The sequence below is a fragment of the Chaetodon auriga genome, chromosome 8 (genome assembly GCF_051107435.1).
Source record: "Chaetodon auriga isolate fChaAug3 chromosome 8, fChaAug3.hap1, whole genome shotgun sequence".
In the NCBI taxonomy this organism is placed as follows: Eukaryota; Metazoa; Chordata; class Actinopteri; order Chaetodontiformes; family Chaetodontidae; genus Chaetodon; species Chaetodon auriga.
Genome location: NC_135081.1, coordinates 11,380,756 through 11,396,109, shown reverse-complemented (window position 1 = coordinate 11,396,109; position 15,354 = coordinate 11,380,756). Strand labels below are relative to the sequence as shown.

At 41.7% G+C, this 15,354-nt stretch overlaps 1 protein-coding gene across 4 annotated transcripts in view; it reads right to left on the bottom strand.

Moving 5' to 3' along the window:
* The window catches only part of dnah5 (dynein, axonemal, heavy chain 5), an 85,395-nt gene that overhangs the window by 63,589 nt on the left and 6,452 nt on the right, over positions 1 to 15,354 (bottom strand). The window contains exons 2-29 of one of the 4 annotated variants that reach the window (XM_076738283.1): positions 13,991 to 14,125; positions 13,689 to 13,773; positions 13,287 to 13,450; positions 11,372 to 11,590; positions 10,753 to 10,890; positions 10,164 to 10,340; positions 9,890 to 10,003; positions 9,591 to 9,698; positions 8,962 to 9,084; positions 8,388 to 8,603; positions 8,178 to 8,204; positions 7,362 to 7,469; positions 7,087 to 7,172; positions 6,372 to 6,579; positions 6,128 to 6,241; positions 5,632 to 5,838; positions 5,374 to 5,454; positions 4,783 to 4,873; positions 4,321 to 4,466; positions 3,422 to 3,599; positions 2,898 to 3,152; positions 2,487 to 2,683; positions 2,304 to 2,397; positions 1,451 to 1,593; positions 1,191 to 1,267; positions 977 to 1,101; positions 533 to 768; positions 40 to 258 (exon numbers count right to left, since the gene is read on the bottom strand). In XM_076738283.1, the coding sequence (XP_076594398.1) occupies positions 40 to 258; positions 533 to 768; positions 977 to 1,101; positions 1,191 to 1,267; positions 1,451 to 1,593; positions 2,304 to 2,397; positions 2,487 to 2,683; positions 2,898 to 3,152; positions 3,422 to 3,599; positions 4,321 to 4,466; positions 4,783 to 4,873; positions 5,374 to 5,454; positions 5,632 to 5,838; positions 6,128 to 6,241; positions 6,372 to 6,579; positions 7,087 to 7,172; positions 7,362 to 7,469; positions 8,178 to 8,204; positions 8,388 to 8,603; positions 8,962 to 9,084; positions 9,591 to 9,698; positions 9,890 to 10,003; positions 10,164 to 10,340; positions 10,753 to 10,890; positions 11,372 to 11,590; positions 13,287 to 13,450; positions 13,689 to 13,773; positions 13,991 to 14,125 (4,071 nt within the window). Of the gene's footprint in view, positions 1 to 39; positions 259 to 532; positions 769 to 976; positions 1,102 to 1,190; positions 1,268 to 1,450; positions 1,594 to 2,303; positions 2,398 to 2,486; positions 2,684 to 2,893; positions 3,153 to 3,421; positions 3,600 to 4,320; positions 4,467 to 4,782; positions 4,874 to 5,373; positions 5,455 to 5,631; positions 5,839 to 6,127; positions 6,242 to 6,371; positions 6,580 to 7,086; positions 7,173 to 7,361; positions 7,470 to 8,177; positions 8,205 to 8,387; positions 8,604 to 8,961; positions 9,085 to 9,590; positions 9,699 to 9,889; positions 10,004 to 10,163; positions 10,341 to 10,752; positions 10,891 to 11,371; positions 11,591 to 13,286; positions 13,451 to 13,656; positions 13,774 to 13,990; positions 14,126 to 15,354 lie in introns of all 4 variants that reach the window. The other 3 variants (XM_076738284.1, XM_076738286.1, XM_076738285.1) reach the window with 3 other exon arrangements.

Genomic DNA, 15,354 nt, shown 5'->3' with positions numbered 1-15,354 from the left:
CGCTTGTTTCTTGCATCTTCTGTCTCTTGTTTCCTTTACCTTCTCATAATCCTGATAAAAGTGTTGGCAGTCTTCCAGGAAGGTCTCCACATTGCTGACAAGCTCTCCTCTGAAATTGGGCTGCAAAGCCACCAGCTCGTTCTGTACCTCTGTGCTCCGTGACAGCAGCTTCTCCCAGCTATAACGCAGCGTATCCACCTTATCGGCCTCCTCTTTTGCCACCGACAACTCATATTTATGAAGCATGGCATAGGACTCCTGTGAGGTACAAAAAGGATGCCATCATCATCATTTTGGTCATTAACCATACATTTACATAAAACATGCAAGAGTTTGAAGGACTTGTCTTCTGCAATGCCACTGAGCGTCTGATACAGGACTAAACCTAAGTCCTTTTTAAACATTATACCCAAATTATGTTCATATACATGAAAAGATTAGCAAAAATGCTCTCATCTACACTACTAAAAACATCCACCCCCATCCCCACTGTGTGTGTATGTGGTATTAAAGACCTAACGCAGTACTTTACCTCTATGGGACCAACTTGAAAATCAGTAGATATCTGGTGCTCTCTGATCTCCTTGAGAGATGCCATGGCAATGCGAATGTCATCCAGGTCTTTGATCTGACGATTCAGTTTCTTTCCTGCCTCATCAACAAAAGCAAAGATCTGCTCCATCTCTGAGCGATATTTCCTGTTACAGTACAGTCCGTAGTCCACCATCCAGTTCTTGGTTTCAGCAGTGAGGGACATCTTCAGGTCCGCTGGTACAAAGACAAACATGTGAGCATGCAGAGATCAGTGATGGATTGGCTAAAAGTCTAATGTATTTCATGTTGGTGTCACGCTTTGTTTAGATCCCTTGTTGGTAATGAGCACATTTTCAAAGTGCTGTGTTTTATCAAAGCAAGCAAGTAATGATGATACAAGTACCAAAGAGAGCTCATAACAGTTCCAGCAACTTCATCTAACCTGTGAATAGGGCCAAAGCTCCTACTGTGATGTACTCTGGTTCAGCGTTTATTTCCAGCTCCAGATCTCGATAGAAAAGAATCCGGCTCTCAAACTCTGACAGCAAAGGACTGCCCTGGATGAATCTGTAAAAAAAAAAAAAAAAAAAAAAAAAACATTAGCTGTCAGTGGACTCGCACTCAGATATGTATATCAGTCATTTACTTTATCATACTTCCGCATGGTGTCTTCACGGTCCTTTCTCCAGATGTGATGGTAGCGGCTAAAACGGTCTAGAGCAGTCATCACTTCCTGCTCAATATATAAAAGAGGAGACACATTAGAAATTTGGGGGCATTAAAAATGTAACATTAAGATTGTGGATAAGATGATAATGTAATTTCTCCTTAAGGGAGGTCACGGAAATTAAAATACAGATACTGAAATTTACAGTTTACAGACTTTGTCCATTTACAGTGGACGGTGGGCGTGTACCTTTTTGGTGGAGCTGATGGAGGTGCTGAGAACAGACACTAGCTTGACTATCTCCTTGTTCTCAGATACACTTTTGTAGTAGTTTCTTGCTTGGAATGGGATAGCCTGGATGACAGATGCTGAGATGTCTGAGGTGCTGCCATCTGAAAAGTACAGAGTTTGGGTGACCAGGATGGATCTGAACATTATGAACCGCTTGGTGTTTGCTTGGAATTCTTCATTTCTGATGATATTGTAGTACTACTAGTTTATTCTTGCAGCTACAAGAGTGGACGGTGGGAAATGATTCTTCAAATATAAAATCAACTTTTGCTGTTGTCAACCCTGTCAATACATTTCTCCAGTCAGTGGATGCTTTAAACATTATGTGTTTCCTAAAATCATTACCACTGTAGTATAGAACATGTGTATAGAATATGTTCATATCTAACTTTTCAACTCCAAGTCTGTGTTCCTTTCACCAAATCAATCACCCTGCAACTTTATCATCATCAGTTTCGCAACATTACCTCCATGTTAGCCAGGGTGCAATGCGACTGAAAGGGCAGCTCCATCTAGGTGAGATTTTAAAATGTCTTTTGTCTAAATTTCTTCCTTCCATAGCCACTGACATTTTCATGTCATTTCCGTGAACATGTATCTATCTGCTCCTAGTCAGATGAGGCTTTGCTCTGCTGAGCTGTGAAATGAGATCTGATTATCAAGTGACTGCAGTGCGTTAGCTAATGATCAGTGTTCTGGTCTGCATGTTGGAAACAATATGGATAAAATCAAGGAGTCAAGGAAGGCAAACTGTGGAGTTGTTGAACTGCTGAGGTTAGATAGTTAGGTGAGGTCTCACGTCCTCACGTACCCGCCAGGCTCCTGTATGTTGTTGCTCCATCCTCTGACTCACTCTCTGAACTGTCCTGTTTCAGAGCTGCCATACGTCTTTCATTCATTTTTCTCTGCAAAAGGGAAAACAAATATGTAAGGATTGAAGCATAAACCCATTACTTGTCACAAATTATTACTTCCTTCATCAGACCAAACACACCTTGGAAATCCTTTCTTTGCTCCACTGGCTGACTCCTTTGCTGACACTGACCACACACTCCACAGCCCGGTTTAGAGCCTGTTGGACCTCCTCCAGAGCTGGTACCATGGCGATGTTAGGGATGGAGAGTGTTACATTGACTCTGAAGATTGCCTGCTGACCGCTGCTTTTGCCACGACTGGGTGAGTCACTCTCAGCTACAGGGGGAGAGGAAAGTAGCTCTGATACAATGTGATTCAAAGATTGACATTTTATGATCTTTAGTAGACCAAATATCCAACAATCAACCTCACAAGCCAGGTTTTATGGTACCAATCTAGCTGATATGGAGAATGGTTTTATGTAAAATATATATTTTTATTAAGATAAGACCAAGTACTGAGAGCAGTAAAATGGTTACATAAGACTCACCCAAGAAATGCATCAGTGAGGAGGCGTGGATGCGCTTGCGTAGCATCTCCAGGGTGTTACGTGTCAATCTGAGCAAAGCGTCCACGTTACGGTGGTTGAAGTAGGAGAGCAGCTCCTGGGCCTCTGCCTCCATCACTTCCATCAGATCCCTCTTCTTCTTCCTCCTCACCAAGGGAGACGAAGGGCCAACGCTGGCAGGAGGGAGCAAGGTGTTTCTGGAGAAGAGACGGTCCTCTGAGCGGCCCTCATCTTCACCTGAGATGCAAGACGTGACACGTTTACAGAATGACCCCCTCAGTATATGAGTTTCTGACTGTCTTGCACATGATATTTAAAGACATTAATGACAATTAAACTAATAAGATTATACAGCCTTATCAGTTATGATACTTATGACACTTTCAATCCTTTCATGCACCTGATCTGATGTGCTATTTGACATTAACCTTATCTCTTCCAGGATGTTCCATCGCACCTCATCATATCCCATTCTATTTGATCTCAATAGGAAAACATTAGCATACCTTCACTGTCAATGTGGTCAACAGTCTTGCTCTCGGCGCAGCTTTCTTCCTCAACCTTCTCCACCTCCTCTCTCTGATTGTGGTCAAACTCCAGCAGCATGTTGATCAGTTCATTAGCAGCCTCCTCCACGAGTGAGCTCTTAGTGTGGAGACTCTGGGCTTGTCTTATGCACAGGTCCTATACAAATATTTATATTAGACATGGATATTAAACATGCCATATAAGTGCACTGCAGCAAAGCATTAGCTATAAGGTTTCACCAGGGCACCGTCAAGGACAAAAAAATTCTTTGTAAAGGATTCACAGCATAAAAAACGTGAAATTTACATGAACACTTGTCATTTCTTTTCAAAACACTTTAATTCAACTCTACAGAACCTAAATGCAGTTACCTGGGCACAAAATCTTATCATGTCTGCTTGAATTACTCTCAGTGATTTCTACACAGTATTGGACATCTCTCCATGAGTCATCCTTGTTGTGATAACTTAGCAGCTATTCCATCACACTAATAAATCATGATTGATGGCCGGTAGCCTTGACTGGCAATGAGACACATTGTGCTCATCCACAAGCAATGTCACAAGAAGTACATAAGCAACAACCTTAGTGTAGGGCGGATAAATCGATACGCGGTGTACAAAAATAACCATCTATGTAATTGATTACTAATAATCAAATAAACGCCACTGGAGAGTACAAAATGTTGTAAGAAAACACTGTAAAAGCACTTGTGAGCTGTATTAAAGTGCCTACGCATGCAATTTCACTTTGATGTAATCTGTCTATTATAGCAAGGGGGGTAGGGTCGGGTGGGGTTGCATAACTTAGAAGTTAGTGAAACTACAACTACAGACTACAACTGTCATTTTGTTTGACACAGACTGTATTTATTTACCCTGGTGGTCTGAACAAACTCCTCACAGGTTACCGGCTCCTCCTCAGGCAAAACACACAGCGTGGATCCGCTCATCTCCTGCAGTACTGCATCTATCCTAAACTCCACCAAGTCATTCACCCTGTCCATCAACAACTCCAGGTCAACTGGAGAGATAAGAGAAAGAGAGGGACACAGAGCAGACGTGGAGGGAAATAAGATAGCAGGCAGTGGAGGAAGGGAAGGGGAGAGAGAAGTGGATGAGGCAGCAAATTTACAAGTAAAAAAATAAAAAGAAGTGGAGCACAGAGAGGGGGGGCATACATACTGTATGTGAGAGTTACTTGTGAGAACACACACACAAACAACAAGTACACAATGAAGTGATTAATGTAAATTTTATCAGATGCCGCCAGCGCTGAGTTACAGGATGTCTTATGTGTCAGCATGCCGGACTTTGATCTCGCTGGATTTTTTGCTTACCCAAAGCCTTGTCGATGCGGCAGAGGTACTTGTCTATGTTCAGAGATGTCCAGTTGAGGGAGGTCAACCCTGGCTGTATAGCCTCATCCACCTGCCAAGTCAGTGAAGTATGATGATGCACTTTGTGTAGTAGCTGCTGTGCAAAGCCATTCTCATTTTGTCACAGATTCACGTCACATGTTAAATCTTGGCATGATGTGCACGACCAAACCAACAGGAAAGAAAAACACTGATATAAAATGAAGAAGTATAAAATGGCAGAAAATGGAAATACTCATGTACAAGTACCTAAAAATAGCATGTAGGTAGCATATATGTAGGCCTACTTCATCACGATATACAACAGAACAGTCAATAACAGCCTTTTCAAAAATTGTGAATCACTGCAACCATGAGAGGTCATTGAGCATACAGTCATACATGTGAACCAAAAATATTACGCTGGTGGGTCCAGTAGTATGAGATCAGCTGCAGACAGATACACACACAGTACCATGTGCGTGCACACACACACACAAACACAAGGCCAAACACATGATCCCCTCCAGGCTTACACCCAGATGAGATAATTATAACATAACCACATCTTACCTTAGCTACATGCGGCATGGCCAGCTGTTCAAAAGCAGTCTGAATCTTAGCCCGCACTCTGGTGTTCTCACTCAACATTAACTGAAGGGGGAAAGATATTAATACAGTTTGTGAAGTTTCTCGGTATCAGCCTCATATTATATATATATCTGTGTGGGGATTTTTAACATAAATAAGATGTTGTCTTTTATGTTCCTACATGAATGAAAAATCAACTCATATTTCATTTCAGATGGGTACAACTGTGTGAACATCCACCTGTAATTTGTTGTAGTTCTTTTTGAGGGTGCCCTGCTTCTGCTGCAGCAGAGCAGCAAAGGGTGGGATCTCCAAATTCATCCTCGTCATGCAGTTCGCCTCCCTGATCTGGGTCAGAATCTCTGGGTCAAAGTTCACAAACAGCTCCCCTGTCTCTGGAGACCTGACCAGCAGAGAGGCCTGCAGGCCCACCCGGGCATCCTCCATCTGGGTCGGAGGTATCAAGGCGGGTTGGATAGTTTAGTGAGGGAAAGGAAAGGTGAGAGGAAGAGGGAATATGAAGCAGAAAAACAGTAAAAAGGAAGAAAAAAATGAGTAAAGAGAACAAAGGCAGTGGGCAGTGAATAGGAGGGTCGATAACACACACACATACACATGTACATGTATACATGTTGTATTGTCGCATGCCAGACATTTTGTTAAACATTATACCTTATTATTCTAATATTAATAGATACATCCCACAGACCACATCACATTTCCCCTCTCCCTTTACCTTTTTCATCCAGCTGTGATGGTAGAGCATCTCAAACTCCAACAGGACCCTTGCTACCCTGTTAAAGTTCCTGATGATCCTCTTGGCCTCTGGTGTGGAAAGAACTCCCGGATGCTGCACAGGGACAGAATGGTACTGTACAGCTTACAGAGAAAAATTAACTGAGAATGGTACAGTTAATTAACAAAAACAACACCAAGGCCCGGCCAAGTTTCACCGTAGAGAGGCAGGAATTCAGTATTACCAGTTGAAAGAGATCCATGGGACCCTGGATCCTGCTGGACAGCTGCCGAGCCCACATGATACGGCCTGCCACTGGGGGCAAGTCTCGGCCAATCGGGGGGTCCAGTTTCTGCTTCATGTAGATACGGGACACCATTTCAATGTCCCGACCGTAGTTCTGCAGAATCCGCTGATACTTCTCGTCAATGCCGAGGTCTGGGATGCCCAGCCTGTTTATAATGAGTCCGAAAATACAAGTAGTTGTATCCCATCAGAATTCAATGAAATAAGTAAGAAATAAATAGAATAAACTGTAATAGAGTACTCTGGCGATATTTAGGTCAAAGTCTACAGTCAACTGGAAAGACGTTTCTCATGGCAAGGCATATAACAGGAAACACACTAATAACATCAATAATGGGACCGTCCCATTAGATGTGTTACTGGCATCTTGTTGGGGGCCAGTATGCAAAAACATTACCTGGAACTGGAAAACCTATTTAAGTGCAGCAATTGCCTTATTAGTTACACCACAGTGAGAAGCGTCTATTCAAAGTCCGCAATTTCAGCCATCTGATTAGAGACGGGTTTAAACCTGACATGCTATATGAATACAATTAACTATAATTAATTAGCTGGTAGGATAGAGAATTAGCAGTTTTCTGTGCTAAGGACCAGACTGAGGAAATACTTGGTTTGATAAATGTGATGATAAGAGGTGTAAAAGAATGAGTTACCTGTCAAATCTCTTCAGCACATTCAGTGCTCTCTCTGTATTTTGAATTTTTTCAAAGGTGCTATCCATGAAAATCTTCAGCTGGTTCTGGAGGACCAATGAGAAAAAATACTTACAAAAGAGACAGTAGAGTGCAACTTTTGAATAAAAATTACATCCCCCAAAATGGCCCCTAGTGCGTCATACCTACAGTACAACAAGATAAGCCACATGTGTTTTCACTTCATGCCAGATTAAACCTTTTCTAAGCTTTTGTGTCTGTAATATTTCACTTACATGAAGCTCAGAGGTGCTTTTGCAGAATTCCTCGTAGTCAACATCAAAGTCAGTTCTCCTCTGGTCTAGGAAACTGTAATGTTTTTTCTTCATGTTCAGCACAATAGCCTATCACACACACAAACACAAAGGCGTACATGCATGCACACACACAATTTATTTTTAAACATTCATCAACATGGAAAGTTTTAAGGCCTCTCAAGGCCTCATCGTTCAGTCAAACCTGAGCTGAGATAAATACTGCTATTTTGTCTTGAATTGTATCTCTTTAATCCCATTTCCTTGACAAACTGTGTGTCAGGGCTTCAGATGACATGACGTAGATACTGGAGAAAGTACTGTCTGGGAGTTAATCTGTGTTTTATAATAGCAAAGGACAAGCACAGTGCAGAATAATTGTGGAGATGTAACTCCAAATCTTAAACCTCACCATAAATTATGTGCATATTGCAGAGTTAACGGTTGGCTCCCACAAAAGGAGACGTCTGCAATCTATTTTAGTCCAGCTGTGTCTGGCTACTTGAGCCATGAAATGACTGATGAGATATCAGCAGGTAAACTGACAGCATGCAAAATGTTTGCTGGTAAATCACTGAAGAAAATAACTGAACAACACAAAGAAATGGAGCAACTAATGTCAACGCATTTTGCCGTTGGTTCTCTGCTCATGTTCCATGCAGTTAGTGTTATCATATAGTTATTAAGTGAGATGTAAAGTGGTAAAATTTCGTGTTTATGAATTTTACCACTGCATGCTGTCAACTACGCAAATGGGCCATGCGTTACTACAGTTTGAAGACTGTGGTGAGAAATTACCTCCCATTTTGCCTGCATTTCTGCAGTCTGTCCATCCAAGGAAGCAGAAACAAACAGAGAGCTCACATTAATATACTCCTGAGAAACAAACATCAATGAATGGCAAAATGGCTAGCTGTTACGTTCCATCAGCTAATGGGGATTTCCATTAGCTCTCTGTGTGATCAGAACTGCCTTGACAGAAAGAATCGGACTCAACACTAAACTCACTTGAAACCTGGTGGCCATGGTCTCCAGTCCTTCTATCTTAGAGTCCTGCAGGGCAGAGTAGGTGGAAATGGTGCTGAACATTTCCAGGATCTTGTTGAGTCGTCGCTGGAATGTGTCAAACTTGCCAAAAATGTACATCTCGCTGAAGTCAAACTGTCTCTCAGAGGGAGTCTGTTCCAGCTTCTCCTTGGTTTTGTGGAAATACCGCTGGTACTCCTTGAGGACACAGTTTGAGACATTACAAAAGTGGTCACTTCCATTTTCATCCATGCATTGGAGATAACGACTGTTGGTTGAAAAGTAACTTTGCTTCTCTTCTTAACATGTCTTATATGGCACCTCGCACTGCATTCTCACATGTCTGACTTTCAACAAAACATCTGATGATGACACAAGCTTTGTGGAGAAGACAACAAATTGTTTGTTTTTTCCAAACAATAACAAATATTTACATGGAAATATGTTTGAAAATTAAAAGTTATGTTCACTGTGCTGGAAAGAAACCACATTTGATAAGAACGTAAACACATTCCGTTAAAAATGACACATTCTGCCAATAGGCAGTATCCAGTACCTGGTTTAGGTGGATTGCAGCTTTGATTTTGTCCGCCACAACTTGCTGAGGCTGGTCCCATATTGAATTAGAGCCGTTATTAGTGATGTAGGCCTTGCAGGCTGTGATCATCTGGTTTGTCACCTGGAGATATTGATGGTGAAATGAAGATCTGCATGTGGATTCTTTGTGGACCCAAACAACTTAAGACCGTACATGTAGATAAAGTAACTAAGTATTAGTAAAATATTATGAGCAAGCATGTCAAAAGGCCAAAGGTGCAATTTGCTTGACTGCTGTAAAATGGTCCATGAAAAAATCTGTTGTTTACATGCTGTTCACGTCTATTCTGTGATAAGCTGAGTCAGCAGTTTGTTCACTGGGATGCTAAAAATGGAAATGCTGCACATCCTTTTGTGCATAATTCTTGTTTTTTACACTGGGTTAATGTAATAATGCCCTTAGTCGACAAAAATGGAACGTGTCAGTGGTTAATTTTATTCATCCACAAATACATGAACATTACAGATTGCAGGGTTCAGATGAAGACCATTTCCAGACTGTAGGTAAAGCGTCTTACTGAATCCCATTGTTGATGACAATATAATCGTTTTTATAATAATCATATATTGTGCAGCAGACACTCCTACCTTAACAAAAAGCGATGTAATCTTTTCTGACGTGTTGTAGTAGTGAGAAATACTGTGAATCATCCTGATGGCATTAATCAGACCTGGGATTGCATCCACCATTGATACCTGGGGTGAAACAGAAATTACAGCCTGGGAGCGTAATTACAAACAGTATGTAATTACATGCACTTGCACATGTGAGACATTGAACAGTATTTGTGTAGCATGCCATTTCCACAGCTTTAGGAGAGTTCTCCATGGATACAGTAACACAACAGACTATTTTATCTTTAAAGAGATGAAAGTAGTTTTCTCACAGGGTCACTGTTGTAGAGAGGGTCACAAAACTTCTCCAGACTGTAGAGGTACTTGACATTGTCTTTGGCCTCGTTGGCTGCATCAGTAATTCTGGTGTCCAGTTCCCGCCATGACTAGACAGAGCAAACCCTTACTGCATTTAATGTAAGACTGTGTCACACACACCATAGTGTTTAACATTTTATAGGACAGACTCTCATCAAAACATCATCAAACAGCAGCATCAAATTAGTGTTGCATGAAGAAACAATAAAAAAAAGAGTCATGTCTGACCTTTATGACTTTAGATTTGGCCATCAAGAGCACACCCAGTACAGCTTTGACATCAGGGCTCTTCAGCTGGTCCAGAAGGTAGTTGAAGCGGGACATTCGTTTCTTCCAGTGGTCCAGCTCAGCCCGAGGGCCAAGGTCATCAGCCTCCTTTCTCAGCTGGTCACTCTCAGCTAGAACCTGGAGAACATGGGTACTTTAGATTTCCCTATTTTGAATGTTCGAATTTCATTTATTCCAGTTTTGTTCCATTTTGTTGCGGTAATTTTGCAACCATCCCCACCCCCATTCCTGACAGATTGCTATGCTACTTGTCAGGATGAACATACATTTTAAACATCTGTAGCTCAGCTCCATGAAAAATTTAACACATATCCAGCCAAATATTTGTCTGTTCAGCTTCACCTGATAGATGGTGCATTCAAAGAAATTTCAAGCAAACTTGGATCTGAGAATAAAGTTTGTTTCAAAACCTAGCCACAAGCTGCTCTGCACAACATAGAGGGGTACGACATTACAACAGGTTTGAGGCTAAATAATCACTGGGGTAAGTTTGAGGATAACGTCTTACCTGTTACCTAACACGTCTCACCTGTTCTATCTGTTTGATCCAGACTTTCATGCAGGCTTCTATCTTTTCTGTGGTCTCCGTGCTGTTGGCTGCCGCCATGTAGTCTGATGGGCCTTTCAGGACCCGCAGGTCAAATGTGTCACACTCTTTCAAGGTAACCTGGAGGCAGGCCACGACATGGTTTATTTTTGCTATGGTGTCTGAAATTTATTTTGTTTGTGGATGTGCCTCACACAAGAACAGGCTGCGGTCAAAACAGGCTGTTTACAGTTATTATCGTTTTAGTATTGCAGGACTTGTTGTGATGCTCTAAAAATAAAAGTGTTACACTGATTCAATGAAACACACAACTGTAATGAAAAAGGTTCACAGGTGTTCAAACAGCCTTTATTTGACTATATTAATCAAAATCATTATGTACAGTATTTTTCTGTGCTTTTAAATAGCATATAGGTTCCCATATACTGGCAATGGTGAGGCATTTGATAAGTGCACAAACATTTAAACTGGCTTTTGATTAAATACTACTTTGGTTAAGTCACAGGTGTTTCTTCTGTGGGTATTTTACAGCTGTTCTGAATCAAACTCATACATGAACAATCAAACTTATCCTTGATGTGTAACACTGTCTAATCCTCACCTTTTCTTGCAGGCTCTCCTGTGCTCCAGCCAAAACAGACACGAAGCTTTCCAGTGATGATATAAAGTCCTGTTTGACAGCCTGGGCCTGGGGACTGGCCATCTCCCCCCAGCCGTGGTTCATCTTCCTCATTGTGGGGATGAAGATCTCGGAGAGCAACTGCTCCACACTTTTTAACAGGCCCACCTCTGTTGTGTCCAACATATTGAAATTTACATCCTAGAAAGAGATAAAAGTGAAGTAAAATTTTGGGTGAAGAGGTTATGGTTTTGGTTCGGGTTAGTCTCCAGGAAATGAATGTAAGTCTATGTAATGTCCCCATAAAGTGACAGAAACACCAACACAAATGTGTGTTTGAAAATGGGTGTGGTTTGAGTACTCGTCTAATAAAATAGTACTGATTACTGAATTCTCATGGGTCAGCATGCTGAGGTGCATCGTGGTTGATGTGATCCCATCTAGTGACACTGGTTTCCAGATGAGTGACATCTTCACCCCACATAAAGGGCAGACGCTGAGTCATTAATGCAAGGAGGATGGACTGGTGTGATATCACACTCATGCTATCAGAGAACCAGGATTACGGTTGTAATCTCTCTGAAGTATTCCCTCTGTATCTCATTATGGGGGATATGTGGACTGCTGTATTTCCAGATAAGCTTAATTCAAAGGCAGACTGCTATTCACTCCTCGACAGAAGGTCCCTCAAAGGAGACTGAACTCAAAACTGCACTAGCCAGTGTTGGTTCAGTAACACTGAATTTGTAGAACCTTGCAAAAGTGTGAGGTGAGGCCCAATTTACAGCCGATCATACATCCTGGAGAGAAATGTCCTTGACTGGGGTCCAGGATGCTCACTCCACACCCCTCAAGTGAAGTGAGAGCACAAACTAGATGGGGTCAGGAGATCCTAATGAGTGTAGGCCATAGCAATAATCTCACCCAACCAGTTTAGATATACCTTTAAGTTTGCATGTATGTGGTCAAGGCCATTAAACAACAACTGATCAGACTTCATTAATCAACTGTTGTGTTGTCTGACCTGACTAACACATGGTGGTCCTTTATAGGAGGCAGAAAGTGCCTTAATGGCAGGTGGACTGCATGTGGGGTCCCCATTCTCTGCCCATGGATGGAGATAAAGTGTTCTGTGGTTGCAACACATTAACACCAAAATTGTTTTATTTATTTATTCTAATGTTTGGATAATTGTTTTTCATTCATTTATTTGATTTAAATCAATACAAAAATACAGTACGAATTTTGCACTGCTCTCTGGAACAGCAGGTACACTCAAATAGTGGGCATGGACACACACACACACACACACACACACACACACACCAAGTTGTCCCTCCGTCTCTTGCTGTGAATGTCTTGTAGGGAACATGCCCTGTTATCAGTGGGAGTGATTAGCTTTGCTGCTGACAGCAGGTGATCAGCAAGAATCAATAGTCAGAACTGCCTGTGGTATCAGAGTGCTATTGCTGTACCCCCTATTGCCTCACTGGCTTTGGACGGAAAGAAGCTGTCTTGGTTAAGGGAAACGATTTAGCATGCGAATAAGCTCAAACAGTAATCACTGGCAGAGGAAAGGGAATCAAATGTCCTTCTGTCATTCAAAAACGTCATCTTTTACTCCACTGAAAGAATCAGTCTATTTTAATTTGTCATTTGAGTGAACGGCAGAGCAGAAAGCCTCACAGTGAAAAAAAAAGATTCTTCGGCATCATTTTCTAAAATGCATATGGTTCATATTATTCCCACATTTAGCCATTCTGCACTATGGTTGGATAAAAGATTCCCATATCAAAGGTGTAATAACGGTTAAATTAGTTTCTTTTATATTATTGACTGACCTTCACTCACCCTAAAAGTCACGACCTTGCAAACGGTACTCTGAAGAGTGACTCACTCTGTGTATGCTCTCAGAGGTGACTGTCTTAGAGGTGTTGGGTCTGGTGAAGAAGACGCACACTCCAGTCAGCGCCACATCCCTCCCGTCTGTCACAAACACTTTAGACTTCTTGCTGCGACCGGGCTGCTGGGCAACAAGCTGCGAGGGTGCAGAGGCTGCTGCTACTGCTGCTGAAGAGAAAATGGACATAGAATGAACACAAGGTATCATCTCAATGAACTTAATCCTGAAAATGGGGAATTTGCATTTGAATCAAATTATAGCCCTAATCAATAGTTGTGATTTCTGTCATCAACACTGTATTTCACACAGGGACAGAACCTCACTTTGATGTGCTGCCAACAATTGGATGCAGTCAACATATAACATTAATTGTTGACCTGGTAATGGTTATGTTACCTGTTTCATTTGGCTCAGTGTCCTGATAGTAGAACATGAGGTGTGGAAGACCCTCAGCCACAAAGAACTGCTCCATGCGGTCAATCTGAGAAAGACCACAACAAAACTCAGACACAACAGCCTCTTGAAGATGAGCACTTACTACAAACGCACAGTCACAGACAAGAAAAATATCAATTCAAAAAGCCTTGCAAACGCTGCCCCGCCTATTTGTTGTTGATAGTCAGGGTTATGTGGTTTATACAAGTGATAATAATAATAATTCTGGTTGGAAATATGAATAATGTATGAGTACAGGGTACCTGATTCCCCTCCAGTATGGCATCTTCCACATCAGCCTTCTCCAGTCCCAGGCATGAAGCCACAATGCTGAGGATGTAGTCATGCCGTCCATCTAGCTGGGCCCTCTTAGCTTCACGTTCCTCTTTCAGCTTTTGCTGAACAAAACGTACAGACAAGTTTAATGAATATCACGATGCCACTACTTTTAAACTGATTAAAAACGTAACTGGGTACATTTGCTTTTGATGGAGTGCTCAGTTAGATTGAAACTGACATTCTGGATTGAGTGACATGAAGCTGAATTCAGCTCAGCTCTGGTTCACTGAAAAAAAGAAAATCGTCTAGCTTGTTGTCATTTTTCATAAGGCCGTGTTTAACATACTTGATGTGCATTGATGAGGCTGTTGGTAATGACAGATGAGTGAAGCTCTCCTGTGGTCCTCCACTTGCTCTCAGACATCATTTAAACAAAAAAGTTGACAAAATGACCCATAGTTTTGCATGGTTTCAATGAATTAGCAGCAGAGTATGTAATAAAGAAACAGTGGAAAATGAATAATCCTCAGTACTCATCAAAGCACAGTATTCTCCTGTGGTTTGCAGACAAATAACAGAAAATATCCAAAACAGATGTCAGTATTCCTTTAAGTTTTTCAAATGTGCATCTCCATTTGCTTCTATTCCTCTGCCTGTCAACGCCCACCCAAACTCTGCAAAATTCAGCTTTCTTAGAAAAGGTTAAACGACAACACGGCCAGTCTGTGTCAGCAGGCCGTGGCTTGTATTTAGGATGGTGGGACAGTGACATCAACCACGATGGGTTGCCAGGTTACGCTGCTCAGTAACATGGGAACAAGGTTAGCCAATAAATTACATGAAACCTGGTGTTGCACGGTGTGCCAGCTGCAGGGAGCATTTAAATTCTCTCATTTACCCTTTCCTTTTGTCTGTCTAGAATTTAAACAGAGGGTGACAGGAATAGCTATTTCTGGCTTAAAATACTTTTTGCATTGACGTCAGCATGGTCAGAACATCTTTTAAAAGGCCCTCTTCTGCAACAAAGCAGGAGCTTGTGCTACTGTGACTGGCCATGCCAGAAATAAAACACTAGAGAGGGAGCTATTTTATATACCAATCTGTCAAGGCAATTGTTAACAACTGGATTAAAGATTAACATTGAGAATGACATATTTAGTGATCAAGTGTCTCTGTCCCTGTCTCTCCTGTCCCTTCCTTGTGTTTTTTAAGTCCAAATCATGTGGTTGTCTGTATATTTTCTTCTTGCCAGCTGAAACCAACTGCTAAAGTCTGTAGAGTACATGGAGCACAGGACATATTGTACACGCAAGCACATGGGGTGAGTCCCCATGGACTGTATTGAGAA